Below are 21309 nucleotides of genomic sequence, written 5' to 3' on the forward strand. Positions count from 1 at the left end.
TTTCATTTTCTGCTTTGCAGCTGGTTGCCAAAGCTTTTTACTTCTGATACCTTCTTCTAGTGCATGGGATACTTGAAATTTGAGTTTCTTTCAATGGCTTCAAAACACATTTGTATGCTAACATTCCATTGGTCAACACATTTCTGATGACCTATGTTTACAAAATAATATAATGCAAGTTGGGAAAGTGATGTATTTCCATCGTGCCCCCCCCCCCATTTTCATGAACAGGATATTAATTCTCCGTGGTAAATGTTCTTACCCTGGCTTGCAGATAGCATAGTTGGGTTCATGTTGCTTGCTTTATTTTTATTTTTGCATAACACTGTGAAGTTAGGAGCTGTATTAGTTCGAATAAACGCCTTCCCATTTTATTTTAGCAAATTGTTTACAGTTTACATTTTTCATACTTTTGAAAAAACATCTTTTGAATTCTTTGACCATTTTAACTCACAGTCAAAGGGATCAGAAAGGGCGTTTATTCTACTCTCTGCAAGTCAGGTAAGATCATCCCTTCCCCATTCTTTGCAACAAAATGTGCAAAAAAAAAAAAAAGGTTTTTTTTCTGGGTGGCAAAACATGCACTCACAAAAACATGTCATTTTGAGATTCATTTTTTGCTTGTTGACGAAGAAATTTCCACAGTTGGAAGAAAGAACAGACAACGAACGATTTTCGTGTCAGAATCTTTAAAACAGAACAAGGCATTGCGTTTATTCGAACAAATATGGTGAGTGAATTTTTTTATGGATTTGTGATGAATCCGTTGCATGCACATTATTTAATTTCATTTCTAGTTATTTCATTTCTTCTCATTGTTTTTTCAAAATATATGGAAAGAGCGACGTTTGCTGAAATGTGATGGTATTCTTTTGCAGAACTGTTCTTCGATGAAGAGACAGAATTCAGGAAAAAGCCAGCTGGTGTCCAAGATGGTTTCTCCGATTCCAAAGACCTTCGGGACCAACAATCTTTGTATAAACAAAAATGTGCAAGTAGAACGTCAGCTTTCCATTCATGGCCTGAGAAACTGAAACCTTCTTTCTCACAAAAACTGAAGTATAGGTCTGTTTTGGTGGGAGACCCAGTAACTTTCCAGTGTAAATTAATTGCCTGTCCATTGCCCCAAATAACTTGGTTTCATAACAACAGGCAAATTCCCAGAACTTTTCGAACAATCATAAAGACTGAGAGCAGCATGGACATGCATAGCTCTAGCCTAGAGGTTAAAGAGGTTCAGGAAAGGGATGCAGGGAGCTATAAGGTTTTTGCTATTAATAGTGAGGGTTCAGCTGAGTCCACAGCGTCGTTGTTGGTAATCCGCGGGGAGGAACAGAATGCTAGACATTTAGAGTTTCTGAGAAAATCAGAGCGAACTCGTGCAGTTATTGAATGTCAGGTGCAGAAGAGGAGAGATGATAGGCTAAAAGTTGATTTGAAATGTATTGGCTCTCCATTTGATAAGAGTCAGGAAACTGAGAAGGTATTGCCGGCTTTGTCCTTTTCCAAGGGGATCATAAGGACCATAAGCTTTGAAGGCATCCCGTCCCAAAAAAGAGAATTGGTGTGTGATAAGAATCAGTTACGAAACAAACATTCCGCTAGAGAAAGAAGCGCGGAAGAGGATTTACTTGATGAAGAAATAAAACTGAAATTAGAGCGCCTCCGTGCAGCAAGAACGGCTATGTTGGAAAAGAAGAAAATGCAGCTGTTGCAGGAATCAGCGGACCTACAACTTACCTCTGTGAGAACTGTTGGATTTCGTGGAAACAAAGGCCGGGCAGTTCATTCAACCTCTCAGGCAGAGACAAGATCTGATTTCCAAACAATAGAGCAAATTGACGAAAAAGCTGTGATGCCTGCAAGGCCAGAAAGAGAGGCAATAACCTTAGGAAGTTCTAAGAGAGGGTTTGAGACGGAGTTAAGTAAATACCATGTTAGAAGGGAACAAATCCCGGGTCTTTATGAATCGTCTCGAATTCCCGCCCAATTAGCTCATGGATGCACTGAGAAAGAAAAAGTGGCAGCATTTAAGGGGACAATAAAAAACCGGGTTTCAGAACAAGCTCCGGTGATGATGGGAAAAAATGGGTGGATGGATTACACTTATACCCAAGTAAAGTCATTAGGAACAAGAATGGACAGTGAAGTGCAGGAACGTTCTGAAGACTTCAGGACATCCAAAACAATTAAGAAAAACCCCTCTCCATTGGTCTATGTACTTCTGACTGATGACATCAGTGAGGCAAGAAAACCTGAAATGGTGATGTCCGATACAATCACACTTAACGTTAATGAACCTATGGCTGATTGGGAGAGCAAGGAAAAGAGCAAAGGTTTGGGAACTCCAGCCACAGTTAATAAATACCCCGTTGAAACAGAAGAGGAGATACTGAATAAAATTACTGAATTCAAACCTGAGATAAAGGAAACCCCTCTCCAATTGGAGTGTCCTGTTCGAAAAAGCAAGTTGCCATGCCCTCCTTTGTTTGTTAATGAAATTGAATCTCAAGAAGTAAATGAAGGGGATGGCTGTAGTTTTCATTGTGATTTCAAAGGTTATCCATACCCCACAGCCACATGGTATAACAATGAGAAATCTTTAGAATGCAACCAAGAATGCACTGTTAATACTAGTGAAGATCGTTCTAGTCTGGTATTCTCCACAGTGGTCCAAACTCAAGAGGGGTCCATTACATGTGTGATTGTTAATCAACATGGAACTGCTAGAACTACAGGTCAGCTAAAAGTGAAAGTAAAAGAGGAGCTTGACCCAGATCCAATCAATATATGTAAAGTTGAGTTATTACCAGAGTATATAGAAGAGGAAGAAGAACTCAGTTTAGCTTTTGACCATGTGAAAGAATACAAAGCTGTTTCAACCACAGATACTAGATCCAACCTTCTGCTTCCACCAGTTAACTGGCCTAGGCCTATCACATTAAATCCAGACTTGCTTTCATTTCCTGTGGAAATCAAGATAACAGCTCCAACTCCAACTCCAGAACAAGAAGAAGAATGTAAAGTAATTCAACCAGTTGCATTTAAACCTGAAGAACCTACTGAAGAACCTTCTTCTCCAGGAGTAAAACATAAATTTAAATTTTCATTTGATGTGGTATGTAAGCCCCCCAAAATCATAAAAGAAATTCAGCAATACATTAGGTGTCAGGAAGGGGATTCAGTTGTCCTTGAATGCTTAATATCTGGAGAACCTCTACCCATTGTTACGTGGCTTCAGAATGACAGAGTCTTGATTCCTACTGAACGTATTTGCTCTGAAGAGAGAGATGGTATTTATACCTTGAGTATTGTCAAGGTTTCCATATCTGATGCTGGCGCATACAAGTGTGTTGCTGAAAACAAAGCTGGGACAGTTGAAACAGTTTGTGATCTTTCAGTAGACCCAGCTGTAAAAATATTTGACAATAAAGTAGAACAAACTAAGCTGAAGAGTTTCCAAGCTCAGGAAAACATTGCACAAGATCATCTGGAGAATTATTCTGAATCTTCAGTAGGACAAGTGGAAAGCCATTATAATGAGAAAGATGATTCTGTAATCCAGAAGTCCCATAGCATTAGTAAACTACAGATCATAGAAGACGCAACATGTGTACCATCAGAAGAAATGGAATCCCAATTGCCTAGTTACCTAGATGACATCATGAAGTCCCTACTTGCTGATGAAAGTGAAAGCACGGATTTTCAGATCCCGGACAAAAAGGAAACGAATAAAGAAATGGAGCCAAAAGTAGAAGAAGAACAAAAAGAACCTATTACTCCAGGAATTTTATCTGATGCTGCACTTGCTGATGAGTTAAGCGATACGTATGTTGAACAAGTAAAAAGCACTTTTGAATTTGCAGCCACGGAAAGTAGCCAACCTGAAATGGTTGTAGAGAGTCGTTCAGAAAGATATGAATCCGTTACTGTAGAGGAAGACAAACTGGAGAGCTATGAATATGAAGTAAAGAGTGTAAAAGATAAAGTTATTCTCTTTGAGAATAAGGAAAAGATTCCCAAGCACCCTAGTTTCACCGAGTTGAGTTCTCTAACAAGTGCAAGTGAAAAAAGCATATCTCCTAGTAAGGAGAGGTCTGGGGAATCAAAGGATCAGGCACTCATGCCAGAAAATTTGGAAAGTGATCGATGTGTATTGTCTCAAAATACAATGCACAAGGAAGTGGTTTCAAGAGACATAATAGAAACACCACTCAAGGAAGTAAAAGAGCAAATCCATGGTTTTGGGCAGGACCTATATGCAGAGGAATCTGTTGATTACAATTTTTCCTGTCCTATAGCAAAGGCAATGCAAAGAGACCATAATATCCAGGAGAAGGATCAAGGCATTACTAATATATTAAGCAAGAATTCTCAAGATGTATTGGCCCTAGGAGAGACAAGCATGTCATATTTACAGAGCATGAGTGAGGAATTCCAAAGTGAGTCTATGCTAGAACAACTTGGCTTGGAGGAGATAAGCAAAGAAACCCTGCAGAAAGCCATCTGCAAGCAGCAAGAAATGGCCACAATAGAAAAAGAGCAAACTTTTAGAAGCTCTTATTCTGAAAACAAAGATATTTTGATCCTTGAGGGAAAAATCACCAGCTTGGGTGAGGAAACCAAGAATGAAATTCATTGTGGTGAAGAATTATTAGGAAAAGTAAAAGCAGATACCCCTGAATTTGTATTTGATTTAAAACAAATGTTACTAGTTGATGACACCACGGAGAAGAATACAGAAGATCAAGTTGAAACTCAGCAACCCACAGATCTCTGTGCAATTTCTAACACTCTTGATACTTTGCTAGAGGAAATGCAAGCTGATTCAGATAAAGAATATTTTGAAAAAGAGCAAAGCAGACTTGAACCGGAGGAAATATATGCTGAAGATCCACCTTTTATTTCTGAAATCATAGAAGCTGATACAAGCAAGATAACCGAAGCAGTACAAATCACATCAGCTCTAGAAAACAGTACAGACTCTCGTCAAGGTTTTCATGATGAGAATGAGCTTATGAAGGAGATAAATCTTGGCCAAGAAAATACGCTGTGCCGAGGGGAACAGGAATCTGATTTACAGCAGGCTTCCTTGGATATTGAAACTGTGGTTGAAAAACAGGAGGACATCGTCGTCAAAGCTGTTTGGGGATTTGAAGGAACGGTTACCAGTTTAGACAAAAGAAAAGAAAATACAGAGACAGAGACACCCGTTGTAGCCACAGAGGTGTATTGTAATCAGGACATTTGCAATGAGAGAGAGCCAGTAGAGGAAACTATGTTTGATATAAAACAACAACCCATACAAATTGACAGCGATAATCAAAACCAGGAAGATCTCACTCCCACAGATTTGTATTCTGAAGGAGTGGAAGCAGATGTGGACAAGACTATAGAAATTGCACAGAAAACCCCAATATTTTTAGAACAAGAAATGGTTTCCAGTAAAACCTTATCTGAAAACAGTGAACCAGTGGAGGCAGAATTTAGCACTAAGGACCTGGAGGAAGAACTTTTGTTAGAGCAAGCTAAATCTATTGTTGAAAATATAATTCAGGAACAAATCAGTCTTCACCAAGAACAAATGCACATACAAGACCGATATTCTCCTTCTGTAGAAATGAGTGGTGAGAAACATGTTACAGGTGACCATTCGGTTGCTGAAGGCATGGAATCTGACATCGCAGAGAAAGCTCAGGAAAGTATTCCATGTGTGGAAGAAAGAGAATATGCCGATCAAGACGTTTCCAAGGTTATTCTGTCTATGAAGGAAGAAAGTAGAGAGTGGCAGTATTCATCTTCTACCCAAGAAAGCAACATTTTTGCCTCTCCCTTGAGTGTGGAGAATAGCAGTCCGCCCCAAGAGGCCGCGTGGCCGGAGGCAATACATTTCAAACATATTTGTCCTACTTCTGAACGGATTGAGAACATTGCAGAAATAGCACAAAATCAGACGTTCGTGTTTACTCAAGAAGATTCACTCTCTTTGGAAACCACATTGGAAAAAGAAAATGTAGAGGAATGTGCATCCCCAGAAGAGGAAGAAATCACTTTCAAATTAGCTTTTCTGAATGTAGAAAACCAACTGCAAGATCAGGAGGACATGTCTCTGAAATCGCTGTATTTTGCCTCTGAAGGAACGGAAGGTTTTCAAGGACAGCAACAGGCTATTGGTCTAGAGATTTCTAATGATGGTGAAGCCCACACGGTAGGGACTCTGTCCCAGGAAACAGAAGTACAAGAACTGGCATTTGATCTAAGAGCACAAGCGGCTACTTTACCACAAGAGCCGTTGTCGAAAGAGACGGAAACAGCACAAAGGGAAAGTGCGTATTCCTTTAACCTGAAGTCTCTTTTTGAAATGGGGGCTACAGAAACAGAGGGCTTCATAAAACTCCTACGGGATGCCCATGCTTCAGAAGAAAAGACCTCTCTTATTGAGGAACTTCGCCGGAGCTATAAGATAAGGGTGGAAGGAAGGGATTCCCCGGAACAGAGGGCCCAAACGGAAGCAGAGCTGTCACTAACAGAGATGCTTAAAAGGGCCTTAGAAAATGCCGGCCTTCTCACTGAAGAGGAACCAAAGGAGCAGGATGAAGACGAGAGAAAGATTTCAGAAGTGGAAGTGCTTAAAATGCCTGACGATGCTTTTATATGGGGACAGGCGGAACCTGCCCCTGTCACTCAGTATTTTCAAAGCCTACTGAAAGAAGTGGGTGTGCCTGGGCACGCTCCAGAGAGTACGGTTCCGGAAACAGATAATTTCATAGCTGATCTGAAAAAAGCCGCACATGAAAAAGTCTCTCCTGGCAAGCAGAAGGTAGAAGAAAAAGCAGATGTCATTGAACGCATCTTTACTGAAGAAGAGAGGAGCTCTTTACCTGAGAGAAGTCCCGACACTTCTTTATACACCCAAATTACAGGTGAGGAACAACATTCTGTTTCTCAGGAGCCATCAGACAAGGAGCCCTCTTTTGCACAATACCTTCTTTCTTTAAAGAACGAGTCACCTGCAAGCCAGGAAGGACAAACTGGAAGCCTTACAGGGCAAGAGCATGGTGCAAAACCTCAGCTTGATGAAGCAAAACAACACGAAGCTTCAAAATCCGCAAATCGATCTCTGGGAAGCCCAACTGAGAAAGCTATTGCAGAACCCATTGTTCAGATTCAAGTGGTGCCTGTTTCTCCTGATGAAGCAGCAGATTTCTCTCTAACAAAGTATTTGCTTGTGGCTGGGGAACAGGAGACTCCAGATGTCAAAGAGACCAGGAGTCTGGTTCGGGAGGGTTCTATCACTTCCTTGGAGGTGGAAGATGTAACGTTCAGCACTGTTTATGATTATTACAACCAACAGCAAGAACTGGTCCGCCCCTTTTCCCCTGAGTCTGAAATGTCCATTGATATGGATAACGTTAGCGGAGATGAACTGATAGAGTCTGAGAGATTTTACACACCACCGTCATCTGTGGAGAACTTTGAATCTCCCATATCCTTTGATTCTTATCACACACCCATTGGCAGCCCAGAGCGATACGCCACGCCTTCAGAGGAGCCTAATTCAAGGACGTCTCCCTCAGATCTAGTAAGAGGGAGTACGCCACAGGAACATTATCAAACACCCATTGGCTCTCCTTTGCAAGAGAGAAGCTCTTCCATTGAGGAGTTACGTGCTGAAATGTTTGGCACCCCTTGTGAAGCACTGGAGCCAAAGGGGAATGAAATCCCTCCAGCATTCATTAAACCACTGACAAAGAGAAAGATTTATGAGAATAGCACATTACGTTTTATTGCGGAAGTCATAGGCACTCCCACCCCTGATGTGAAGTGGTATAGAAACAGGTCATTGGTTGAGCAAGGTCAAAGAGTCAGAGTGCAAAAAGAGGGTGATATCTGCATCTTGGAAATTGGCAACGTTCAAAAAACAGAAGGAGGAGAATATATGTGCCATGCGGTAAATATCATAGGGGAAGCCAAAAGTATCACACAAGTAGAAGTGTCGCCCCATGACGGGAGAGCTTTAGCTCTTCCTCCTCCGGTAACTCACCAACATGTCATAGAGTTTGATATGGAACCAGGCACAGCATCACGAACTCCTTCTCCTCAAGAAATACTCCTTGAAGTAGAGTTGGATGAAAATGAGATCAAGGAATGTGAGAAGCAAGTCAAAATAGTTACCGTCCCCGGATTTGCTTCTGATAATCAGAGTGCCATAGTATCTCTTGATGTTCTCCCTTTATCTCTAGTGGAACATGCTGTGGCTTCATCTGGGAAAGACAATGCAGATGTCAGAATTGATTTTGAAGTCACTGAGATGCCCCCACGATTTACCACTCCTGTTTTTGACACAGAAGTTCCAGAGAAATCCGAGGCATTGTTCCAATGTACAGTAACGGGCTCTCCTACTCCAGTAGTTCAATGGTTTAAGGAGCATAGGTTAATCACTCCAGATGTTTGCAAGTATGCTGTGAATAGTGAGAATGGAAGTCATAGTCTTAAAATTCAGAATGTGGGGCATTCTGATAGTGGCATATACTTGTGTAAGGCTGTAAATACTGTTGGGGAAGCTGTATGCCGAAGCACGTTAGTTGTAACAGAGAGCGAGAGGGCTCCCACAGGGGCACGTGGTGGAGGGGAAGCAGGTGCAGATGTGATTAGTGGAAGGCCTCAAAAGATTGATTTGCTTGTTGATAACACGGTTCAAAATGGCTCCCAGACCGAAATAGAACTAGAGTTTGAGTTTGAACGTGACAGTGACGATTCCCAGAAAGCAGTTCGGCTGGTAGCTGTAACCGAACAGGACCAGGAGGAGGAAGGCGAGTCTTGTGTGAACATCAACTTTGATGTATTTGCCGAGCCATCCAAAGAAGAGCAGATTGAATTTAAAGCAGAGAGTACAGACAGCTGTAGCTTTGAATTCCAGGTTACAGAAGTGCCTCCAAAGTTCACAAAACATATTTCGGATTGTGCATCTTATCTGGGTAGATCTGGATGTTTCCAGTGCCTACTAGTTGGTTTTCCAAAACCGACTGTCAGTTGGTTCAAGAATGGGACATTGATTCAAGGAGAGAGATACTGTGTGGAAGAAAGTCAATCCGGCTGTCACAGTCTGATGATCAGGAATTTAATACGTAGTGATGAAGGTGAATACAAATGTATGGCAACAAACAAGGCAGGGATCGCCCATAGCACTGCTTTGTTAACCATCTGCTAAATTCTCTAGCTGAAAATGGTGTTTTTTTTCTGGCATAATGAGATGGCAGATTGTGTACTGTTTTAAAAGATCCATACAAATCAACAGTGTAGCATTCTGTTTGGATGCTTCCTGTATTTTGAAGCATTCTTCTTAGTGAAATTCACTGGCTTATACCAATGAATGGGGAGATATAGTAGTGCTTAGATCTTATTCAGGGCCACAAAATAGTGTGAGTTCCATTGATTCTCATCCTTTGTGCATCCTTGTAATGATACCATCACCCCCATCTTTGTCTGATAATGTGTAAATATTGTGTTATTTAAAAATGCATCGCATTTCCCCCCAAAAGTTCCTGAAACTTTGGGTACCCCCATTTTTATAACTGTAACTGATCCATTTGGAATTGTATGTAATATGCATACTGTATTTTCAGTACAGTTCCATGAAAGATGAGGGTTTCTCCTTCACAATGTTGTATCAGAACAGAACATTGTCTCTTGAATGGCTCCTGGATCTTTATGACATTTCTCTCGTGACAAATATCCACTGAAGTAGCTGACACTTGCATCAGTCTCATTCCAGTACAAATTAAGAATAATACAGTAGCAATTGAAACAACCTGATTCAAGACCAAGTTGGCCCATGGGAGAGTTTTGTCACAGCGAGGACTACATAAAGACATCAGGAGCTATTTATCTTTTGCCAAGTTAGAAGCACCTGAAAACTTGAAAACAAGTGATGTAAGTCAGACAAATGTGAAATCAGTATAAACAAAACCGGTTTCACCCCAAAATTGCTAGAGAAACTGAAACTGGAGCAGTGATTTCTGGTTCAGCAATATGCTTCAAGTCAAGCCCTAATATCCAGCAGCTGGGTTAGATCCAGCCAGCTATTCTGCTGGTTAGTAATGGAGGAAGTTTCTGGTGACCACTCAGAAAGCTGTGCTGGGGATCACGGGACCCACATGGAGGAAAGGCATATGGGATGGTGGCTGTAATTATGAAAAGAAGTGGCTGAGCAGAAAACTGGCTGGATCCAACCCACTATTTTGTTTTTTAAGACCACACATTGTTAAACAGGGAAGAAACAGGAGATGAAAACTATGCATGTAGTTTTTCACTACTTGCTACTGTATAATTTTGATGCAAATCATTAATTAGTGTAATAAATAAGGTGGAAAAATAACATAAACGTATAGGATGATCACTACCACAAATCAATAAACGAAAACAACCTTTCTTAAGCTACAGAGAAATTAATCCTTAAATAGAAAAAAATATATATAGAATTTATGAAATTCTGTTAGTTGATCTCTAGAAAGCACACACTGTTACCTTAAAATCAGAATATACTTCCTGAGACATCACGCTGCTTATTTTTATTATTATTATTATTACTATCAACTCTCATATTTTAATGGAAGCATGATTATTTATACATTGGTGCATTTATATACTCAGTTATGTATATGCATGTTCATATTTATATAGTAAATATGTGTGGCTTTTGGAACCACATAATCCCAACATTGCCTCTGCATTAACAGGGATCCCTAATGTACCCTGAAGTATTAATACTCTTGTAGTGCAGCCCTATACAGAGTGAATGCTATGTAAACCCATTTATTTAAACAGGCTTAAACTGGCGTAACTCTGCCTGGGACTGAACTGTTAAAAACAGAGTAGCACCTGAAAAGTTATCTTCACCCCTTCATTATTCTTATGGTTATAAACAAAACAGCCAAAGCAGTTCATTGGGTAAGAACTCCATAAAATGTTTTGGAAAATGTCACCTTAGCTACGAGTGAAAGCAAGCATTAGGTGAGACAAGGAATCACCTTTCTTTATATGGCCAAGAATGGACTTGTGGTCTAGCTGATTTAAACGTTAAGCGATTGTTTAAGGATGACATTTTAGACTATTTTCTGTCAGTATTTCCTTCCTAGCATTTTTTATCTCAGTTGGCTAAAGGAAATTTTCAGACATGATAAAATACACATAATAAACTATCAAGCATCTCTGGTGAGGAGGGGAAATGTATTTCATTCGTTGTTTTAGTCGCACAATACATACGGAAATACAGGGTATTTTGGCATGTGGGATGAACACTACATAAATACAATAGGCATTAAAATAATTTCGGAACTAGGAGCGAAAATTAAATACTATTAAAGGCTAGGGAAATTGAAATGGAAGAGAAATGAGTGTCCGATCCAACATTGTGCTGTGTAGAAATATAATATATCACTGCCTCCGTTGTCATTCCCTGTGCAGTGAACTAGCAATTCTTGAGTTAGTGAAGTGCAGCTATCCATGTTTCTTAGGTAAGAATAAGCGTTGAATGTACTGTACTGTCTGAAATCACAGCTACAAGGAAGATCAGATCCAAAGATCTCATACCCGTGAGCCAGTCTCGTATTATCTTTGTTTACACGTATGTGGCCTGATCCTACAAATCAGATCAATGTCAAGAAAAGGGTCTCTGCACTCTATCAGAAGCCGAGTAAACTGATCTCTGCTAGTGTCAGGCTTCAGGTGACCATCGGCCATTAGTGGTGTGGAATGAAACTGGTCTTATATTTGGCTTGGGCATCCCAACACTCCCTGCACATGCACATACACAAACACACACAGACACACACCGGCAGAAATAAGGTCAGTTGGAAGCACAGGTTACTAGGGAGTAGGCTACTGACCCTGTTCCCTCTATTTCTGTCTGAAAATCCATTAGCCAATACAGGGGACACTGAGACCGTTTATGCACTAGAGGCTTCATGCCGGGCTGCAGGCTGGAGTTTTAATCATGGCAGATTGCCCCACCTCTTCCTGCACCCACATGGGGGAGCATTTGGCCAGGTGCGCCTCATTTGCCCCCAATTTGTGCTCCTGCACGGTAGCTGGGGCAGTGAAGTTCCCAGTGCATTAATGGTCTGAGATACCTATATGGAAGCACAAAATAGCTGAACCCTGTGTTGTAAGTTGACACACAAGGAGTCTTTAATCTTCAACACAACAGTCTTGAATAGTTCCCGAGGCGTTTCGCTATGCAACACTTTGTCAAGGGATTTTTCAGACTGATACGTATGAATCTGATGTATTAGTCTATAGTCTAAATATTTCAACAGCCGATATAATGGCTTAAGAGAACAGTTTCACAAGCAGCTTTCCAAAGCTTGTAGGCGTTCCCACCCCTCCTCTCCTTTGTATTGCTTTGAAAATCCATTAGGATAGATCATATTTCTGCCCTCCAGACCCAATCATTCTTTGGCAGGACAGTTGTACAACTTCCTGCCATGCTCCCATTCCATATGAGTCTAAAGCCTTTACAGTTTTAAATTTAACTTCACAATTAATAGATGCCTAGCCAGAGAAACTGAAGCGAAACGTCATAAGACCTGCAGAGACTGCTTCGGTAACACCGATGTAAATTCAAAATATTTATTTCTGTAAAAAAATGTTGCCGGACAGACAGCCCTCGTGAAAGCAAAGATGCGAGACAGATCTGTGTCTTCCAAAAGTAGCATTTAAGCTATATTTTTTCCATGGTCAACTCCAATGTCTTTTTCCTCCCTAGTTACGGAGGACTTAAAAAAAAAAAAAGAAGGCCTAAAGGGTTATATTCAATGTTACATTCATGCCAATGTACATATTGTTTTAATAAAAGTATAAAATAAACTATTCTTGCTTTTTCATCCTTCAACCAGTCTTTGTGAATTAATTGAGATCCTTTTGAGACAAAGTTTAGAGCACAAAGTGGAATGCTTGATAATTTCATAGGCTGCACAACCCTTTCAAGGTTGAAAAACAGAACGCTCAAGACAGGAGAGCTACAAAAATAACCCTCAGGGGGCGCACTACCCAATATCAGCTCCTATATGTGAAAACTTTTTTATTTCCCCTCCCTTTTGGTGTCAATGCAAGCTCTCTTTCAGCTACTCATGTATTTTGAATGAAGGTGTTAATGTAAGGTGACCAGATTTTAACGTTGGTAAAGCGGGACATCATTGACTTGATTAAAAATTTGGTCTATATGGAGCAGCAAAAAGTTTCATAGAACGCATAGAACGCAAAAATAGTATTGTAATATATATATTTTAATTTCAACATTAGTACAATTTGCCGAGCACCCCCAGATGTCCCTCCAAAAGTGGGACAATCTGGTCACCTTATGTTAATTGTCCCCTTGAGCTAGTCTTCCCATCTATCTTTGTCCTGAAAACAAAATCAGAATAATTTCAGTACTTTTCCAAAATAATGTTTCCAACTGACATCTAATATGGTTTTGAAGACATGGAAATGTTTAGGGTGGATTTGATAACATACAAGACTCAGTGACATACTAATGAAATTGGAAATGTTGAACACACTGTGAACTTGATAGCTGTCGGTCAGTCAGGTGCCTGTGCTGTCCAGTCATACAATACTTTTCGGCTGTGGAGAGGAACACTTTACACGTTTGCAAATGTTACATTTTCCTGTGTGAATATTAATTACCGTTTTGGATGAGTGAGGAATTTATCATGGGTGAAGAGTGGGAAGAGTTTTCCATTGCAAAGAGATGGATTAGGAACTTAATACTGCCTGATCCACGTTCCAACAGTGGAATACAGCTTTCAAAAGTTTCTATTTCTGTTTCTTTTCCATTTAGAAAGACTGTATTGCATTCAAGATAATCTAATGCTATTGAGCACAAATCATGAATGCTCTCTAGATTCAGTGATGCTCATTATGGCAGACAGAAATATACAACATTCTGCCACCAATCAGCTTACAACATTCTAATTAGCTAGAATGCCCATAATTAGCTAGAACACCCATAGCACATCCCAGGCCTCCCTCTTGACTCCTTTGCCTTTCCTTCCTCCCTGTCCCCCATTTAATATCTAATTTCTTACCAGCTATAATCTTGATCCCAGTAATGAGGACCAATGCAACAGTAAAAAACTGTGGATTTATAACATTCTTAATTTGGTTTTATCCATGTGATTTATTGTTTTATTGAGTTTTAAATAAAACAATAAGTACCGCCCCGAGATGAGCAACCAAGAGGGGCGGTATATAAATCCCAAAATAAATAAATGCTTATTTCTCCTGAAAAATGTAAGAACAGAGAGCGCACCAGTTAAACTTTATTCTAAATGAACTCAAGTCAAGAATGATTTGTTCTGTTGATGTCCATGGGACTTCAGAACATTCTAATATTTTCTGGATGGGATCCTTCTAATGAATTTCAAAGTTAGAATCATAGAATCATAGAGTGGGAAGGGGCCATACAGGCCATCTAGTCCAACCCCCTGCTCAACGCCTCCTAAAGCATCCAAGAAGGTTAGTGTGTATCCAACCTGGGAATGCCTGTGGTTTCAGTTTAGTTTTGGAAGCTTGTTAAGTTGGTCTGCTGTAGAAGAGCTAGATTTTAATCCAGTAGGACCTAAGAGACCAACAAGGTTTGGAAGGCATAAGCTTTTGAGAGTCAAAGCTCTGATAAAGTTAGCTTTGATTCTCAAAAGCTTATTCCCCCAAAATCTTGTTGGTTCTTAAGATACTACTGGACTCAAAATTATCTGTTCAGGGTCCATTTTACACACATTGGACAATGTACTTTCATTCTGCTTTTGCAGCTGAATTTCCCTGTGTGGAAAAGGAAAATCTGCTTCTAAAGTGTATTGAATGTGCATTATCCAACATGTAGGGAATGGGCCTCAGTTGCCATCCTACATCCTATTCAGGGTCCATTCCACATACACTGGATAATGCACTTTCAATGTGCTTTTGCAGCTGAATTTCTCTGTGTGGAACAGGAAAATCTACTTCTGTAGATGTGCATTGAAAGTGCATTATTCAAGATGTACAGAATGGGCCCTAGTTTCAGTTGTCACCCTACATCCTGAGAACAAACATTGCCAACCACGAAACAGCCTTGAGGAGCATATATTAATATTAAATAGATATAAAAATGCTTTACTATGCCATCCTAAGCAGAGTTATGGCCTTCTAAATCCATTCAATCCAACAGATTTGAAAGATGTTTAGGATGGGATTCTATATTACCAAAATTCCCAAACGCTGGCAGAAGCTCATGGGAATTTTAGTCCATGGACATCTGGAGGACCACAGGTTGACTACTCCTGCAATATAAGTGCTAAATTGGCCCCCAAAGCGTAAGAATTAAGAAATCACAAAATGAACATTGCAGACCCTTAGATCTGTTAGAACAAACAGCATAGACACAAATGCGCTTGAGAGGAATCTGTTCATTTCATCCCCAGCTTTTAGCTTTTTTGATTATGTCAATATTTCCCCCCACTTCTCCCATCTATATGGTGGTTATCATTATTTGGGACTTCCAATGGTCAAAGATAATGAAAATATTGCCTCTGGCAATGCAATTAAAAAAAAGATGTATGTGAGTTAACACCTGGTGTTTATTTTGTCTTCATATTATATATAGATATTTTCTGATATTCATTTCCTTTTTAAAAGGCGACAATATAAATGAGGTTATCTGGTATGGTCCTCAATTGATGTGAATGTTTTAATTGCCTCACTGTGCAGGAGCAACATTATAAGTGCAACAGAAGTGCTGCTGAAATGTGTCAATTTGTTGATATAATCCAGCTCTTCAAATGTTATGACTCCATGTATTAGGAGCCCGCAAACTGTATGTATCAAGATATATATGGTTGCCATGTTGCCTGAAAGAAGCAACACAGAGGCCTTGCCCATATGTAGAGCCTCTGTAAACACCCTACACCAAGTCCACATTTCAAGATTTTTCTGGGCTGTATGTATGGAAGCTGAAAGAGAGGTACATCTGGCCTCAACCAGAGCCAGGGCCCTTTCAGTCCTGGGCCCTACCTGGTGGAATGAGCTCCTGGTAGAGCTGCAGGCCCTGTAGACCAGGGGTAGTCAAACTGCGGCCCTCCAGATGTCCATGGACTACAATTCCCAGGAGCCCCCTGCCAGCAAACGCTGGCAGGGGGCTCCTGGGAATTGTAGTCCATGGACATCTGGAGGGCCGCAGTTTGACTACCCCTGCTGTAGACCCTCAGTTCTGAAGGGCCTGCAAGATGGAGCTCTTAGAATAGAATCATAGAATTGGAAAGGGCCATACAGGCCATCTAGTCCAACCCCCTGCTCAACGCAGGATCAGTCCTAAGCATCCTAAAGCTCTTCCACCAGGCTTTTGGTTGGGGTCAGTGAATGACCGGAAATGACATCATTGAATGGGCCCACCCTAAAATAATCCCTCCCCCTTAATGGGAAAAGGGGATGCAAATACCAATACCAATGGCTGATGCAATACTGAACAATTTTAATGGTTTTAAACTGTATTTTACTACATAGTGCTGCTGTGTGTGTGTGTGTGTGTGTGTGTGTGTGAGAGAGAGAGAGAGATTTAAATGCTTTGAACTGCCCTGAATCGGCAGTGCAGAAAGGAGTGGTATAGAAATCCAGTTAAAAACAAATAAAATAAAATCTGGTCATTGTAGGTTTCAGACAACATAGCAACTATGCATATCGGCAGACTGTTCATGCGATTTTTGGCCTCCTAGCATGTGTAATCACAACATCTGAAGAGCCCTTTAGATGTGACATCTCAAGAAAACATTTTAGTAAAATTACAATGATTTTTTTCCCCCATACAGCGATTTCTAGCTCTATTATTGAGTCTGCTGAGGAAGAAAGAGTCGAGAGTTACAGCAGCGGCCTGCAGTTATCTGATAGAGAAGTAACACTTGAACTTAAGCCTGAAAATTCAGTTTATTCCAGCAGTTTAGAGGTCATAAGGGAGAAGAGTAGTGTTCCAGTCTTCCTCAAGCATGTCTCAAATGTTGAAATAAACTTAGGAGATCTAGCTATGCTGTCGGTGACAGTTACTGGGATGCCCAAACCTCAAATACAGTGGTTTTTCAATGGGGCGAAACTGACATCATCAACAGATTACAAAATCGTATTTGACGGTGACAATTACAGTCTCATTATCCTTTCCGCCCAATTCGATCACGAGGGAGAATATACTTGCGTCGCCAGTAATATTCATGGAGAGACAGCATGTAGTGCTTATCTGAAAATAAATCCTAAGGAAGTTAGCAGGGAAGTGGCCGACCAAGCCACCGAGACTTATACTGAAAGGACCGTGAGACCCCAACCACCATCTTTTCTTAGGGAATTAAATCCGATTCACACTGTGCAAGGAGCTCCAGCTGTGTTCACATACAAAGTGACTGGCGAGCCATCTCCTGAGGTTCAGTGGTATAAGGAAAATATTCAGATTTTCCCCAGTGTGCATCATACCATCGTTCATAATCCCGATGGTTCTGGATCGCTAACAGTTAATAAGTGTCAGAAAAACGATGGAGGTTCATACGTCTGCAAAGGAATAAACCCCTTTGGAGAAGCGACTAGTAGCGCTAAACTTCTTATTCTCATGGACACCTCTGAAGAATTTACATTTAATGGACAGAAAGCCATGCATAAGAAACACACCAAGACATACAAAGAAACTGTAAGCGATCAAGCCACCGAATCTCGTTTATATGCAGTTAAACTACCTGGTGATGTTCGGCTGGACGGGCAGCAGGGGATGTATACAATTGGAACAGAGGGCAGACATTCCCTTCATAGTGAAGAGGTAGATGCTTTACATATGGCTTCCTACTCCATGGCGACGGTACAGCAGGAAGCCCTTCTTACCCAACAAGCAGCCTTGCTCGAAACTCATGAGGTTGAGGAAACTATTGGTACATCATCACAGGCTAGGCAGAAGGTAGCCACGATAGCTTTTACCGCAAGTGAGGTCAAAGAACACTCTGGGTTTCTAGAACAACACTCTGAACCCATTGAAAGCCCACCCATCACTGAAGTGAGTGGTTGCCAACTCCACCAGCTGTCTGATACCAGTTTAGCTGTGGTGGAAGAAATACACCAGGAGGACAAAGAAAAAGGCCTAGTCCTCCAGCAGCCACAAGAAGTCAAGCCCAAATCTGTGAAGGAAGACCAAGCTCCGTTTGCCTCAGTGATTTCTGAGGAGAAATACACGGTCAGCGAGGGCGAATCTGTTGCTCTCTCAGCCCCAGCAGCCGGTGAAGTTACTAAAACGAGTGAGCCCAAACAGCTATTGTATATTCCAGGGACTGAGGGCGTCCAAGAGTTGTCTAAAGAAAGTGCTTTGGTAGCCCAAACAGACCAGGGGGACAGCAGCAAACTAGTGCAGGAAGAAGGCCGTTATTTTCAATCGGTTGTGGCGACGGAACAGCACAAAATAAGCGAAGCTCATACGAAGGCCCTTAATGGTGTTGGTTCCCCTGAAGAAGTTAGCCCAACCCTGGAATCGTCAAATGTGTTATACGTTCCCACAACTGCCTCCAAACAGATGCTTCCAAAAGAGTCTGCTTTTGACGCAATAGCAACAGAGCAGCAAAAGGGCTCCCCGAAGCAGGACACAATTGTAAAAATGGCCTTAATCGCCGAAGAAAAACAGCAGCTCTTTAATGAACAGACAGAGGATATTCCTAGAGTAGACAGCCCGGTAATCGCAGAAATCCAACGAGAAGGCCCCAAAATATTACATTTGCCCAGTGTACTTGGGCAAGTCCTCTTACCTAGCGAAGAGCATTTTAGTCCTGAGGTACCAATGGAGGCTGAAGCAGTCTCTAAGAAAAGCTTGAATTTGCTGTACTGCTCAGTGACAGAAGAACAAGTCCCCACCACATGTGAAGATACCAAGCCGTTTCCGGCTCTGGCTGAGGCCATAACCATCCCTTCTGTTAAAGAGCCCCTTTCTGTTCTGCATTTGCAGATGAGCCAAATGGAGGGAATGTTGGCGAAGGAGGGCATGTTGGCTTTACAAAAACCAGAACGGCAGTTGGCTTTGCAGAAAGCTGAAATGCTGTTCAAACGTGCAGGGTCTTCTGAGGAGAAGGTCCAGATAGTCGCCGAGTCCCTGAAGCTCTTCCGGAGCAGCGTTACAGGAGAAAACCCCACAGCCGTAGTTGAGCCTCCGCTCCAAACATGCCTGGCCATCGTTTCTCAGGGTATTCTGCTACCCAAGGAGCAAATTCTCCCTGAAGAAAGGAAAGGGCAGAAGGCTATCTTAGAAAAGGAAGACTTTCAAGCCGTTCTGCAGGCATCAACGGTGACCGAAGAGAAGCCCTTGGAGGCGGGGCGCGTTGGACACTGTGAGGCTATTCAGGCCGCGAGCTGCGAGGTGATATCTGAGCCTGGATTGCCTTCCGAATCAGCCTGCACTGAGGAACGAGGGGTTCCGATAGAGAGCACAGCTCTGTTAGAAGCAGCTGAGCAAGACTTTGCGGCGCGAATCCAAGAAGGCCAGTCAGTCAGGCTTCCCTTGTCATTGGAAGAAACGCAGCAGTACCAAGAAGAGCATGCAGAGGAAGTCGCCAGGTCCGAAGCTGAAGTCTTACAAGCGCAGAAGCAGCCGCAGGTTCTTTTGGAGGTGCCCCAAATTCACGAAAAGCAAGTCTTTTCTAAAGAGCCCCGGTTTTTCACCGAAGCTCCAGTATGCTGTAGTTCAGGAACGACGGCTCCACTAAGAAAAGTCCTGAAAGCCGCTCTGACCAGTGAACTCTGCCCGGTTTTGTCTGACTCGTTATCTGACCTGGCAAGCGTTCAATTTACAACCGTAAAGGTAACGAAAGAACCTAAATATATAACATGCACCTGCCTAATTACTACAGGAAGTTCCAACCCCATAGAAATAACTCTCTTGCTGGAGGGTGTGTACTCTCAGGCAGCTGACTTGAAAACAGAATTAGAAGCGGCGTTTAATTCTCTCGTCTACGAAGAGCAACGTGTTCTGATGTCAGACGAAACCAGTGCTGCGGCCCTGCCTCAGCACCGTCAGTTGTCTGTTAATTCCTCGCCGTTCCAAGAAATGCATCTCGCTTCTGTCACTGATACCCCTGTGCAGCAGCAGTCAGTAAGTAACATTAGCGGTTTGCCCGAAACTCAGAAAGCAGAAATGAGAAATGAGTCAAAAATACACCTGGAGCCGTCTGCGTCTGTTCAAGAACTCAAAACGGTTACTTTGCAGGAACCAATTAAAGACGTTGGCACAACCACTCTCACCCTTGACGTTCCCGTAGCAGCTGTCCCGGAGGAGAAGCCAAGAGGTGCTCTAAATCTGAAAGAGAGAAAAGAAAAACTTTCGGTGGAGTACGAACAAGAGGCATACCCAGTTAGGGCTTCGGGACAACAGGCTAGTCTATTGAGAGAGAATTGCCCCATCATTCACCAAAATTTAGTCGACGCTGTCGTTGAGGAAAACGACACCGTCAGCCTTTCCTCAGTGATAACCAACGTTCAGGTAGTGAACTGGTACTTTGAGAGTAAACTGATATCTTCAGGCGGTGAGTTCAAGTGTTTGCAAGATCACGACACATACACATTAGTAATCAACCGAGCGTTCAAGGATGCCCATCAAGGAGAGTATGCCTGTGAGGCACTGAACGAAGGCGGGAAAACGACAACGTCCGCGAAAATCACAGTTGTAAAAAGAGGTTGGATGATGGGGATATTGCTTCCTTGTGCTCACGGATTGTCTAACTGAATCAATTCAAGTATACATATTTGTATCTCTGCGATCTTTATGGATACAGATATATACTTCCTTAGTACGTCACGAAACTAATCACACACCGCCCTCCTTCCTTCTTTGTATTAGTACTCCTCTCAGTTTCTTAAGCGTACTCATTCACATCCCTCCTCCCTCCGGTTTCCAATGTCATTTGCAACCTTTCACCGTTGGGTCGTGCGATGAAATTAACCGCCGTGATTTGTCCCGTGAATGACGATTGATAAAGAAACATCCTTTTGGTTTTCAAAGGGTGCATGGCTCAGCCCTTTCATCCCCATATCCACAGAGCAACTCGGTTCTCTTTGTGTTTCCATTGTTGCAGTAAGTCTCGGAAATCATGGCACCATTTTGAGTCGAATGTGGCACATTTCACGTTTGCCCCGTTCCAGTGCAACCTGGTATAATCCCACCTATATCACGTTGTCCGCATGTCTCGAGTAGCCGGTAGCACTTCGGAACAGCTTCGGGTTTCCACTGCGCGCTGCAATGTAGTCTTCCGATAGTCTGAGCACTGCTTACAG

At 41.9% G+C, this 21309-nt stretch overlaps 1 protein-coding gene across 6 annotated transcripts in view; it reads left to right on the forward strand.

The window, feature by feature from the left end:
* The window catches only part of TTN (titin), a 356587-nt gene that overhangs the window by 83571 nt on the left and 251707 nt on the right, over positions 1 to 21309 (forward strand). The window contains exon 49 of one of the 6 annotated variants that reach the window (XM_077319578.1): positions 16839 to 20711. The exons of 4 other annotated variants lie outside the window; for them this stretch is intronic. In XM_077319578.1, the coding sequence (XP_077175693.1) occupies positions 16839 to 20711 (3873 nt within the window). Of the gene's footprint in view, positions 1 to 878; positions 12867 to 16838; positions 20712 to 21309 lie in introns of those variants that run through there. One more of the 6 variants, XM_077319583.1, reaches the window with a different exon arrangement.

Source organism: Paroedura picta, chromosome 2 (assembly GCF_049243985.1).
Source record: "Paroedura picta isolate Pp20150507F chromosome 2, Ppicta_v3.0, whole genome shotgun sequence".
NCBI lineage: Eukaryota > Metazoa > Chordata > Lepidosauria > Squamata > Gekkonidae > Paroedura > Paroedura picta.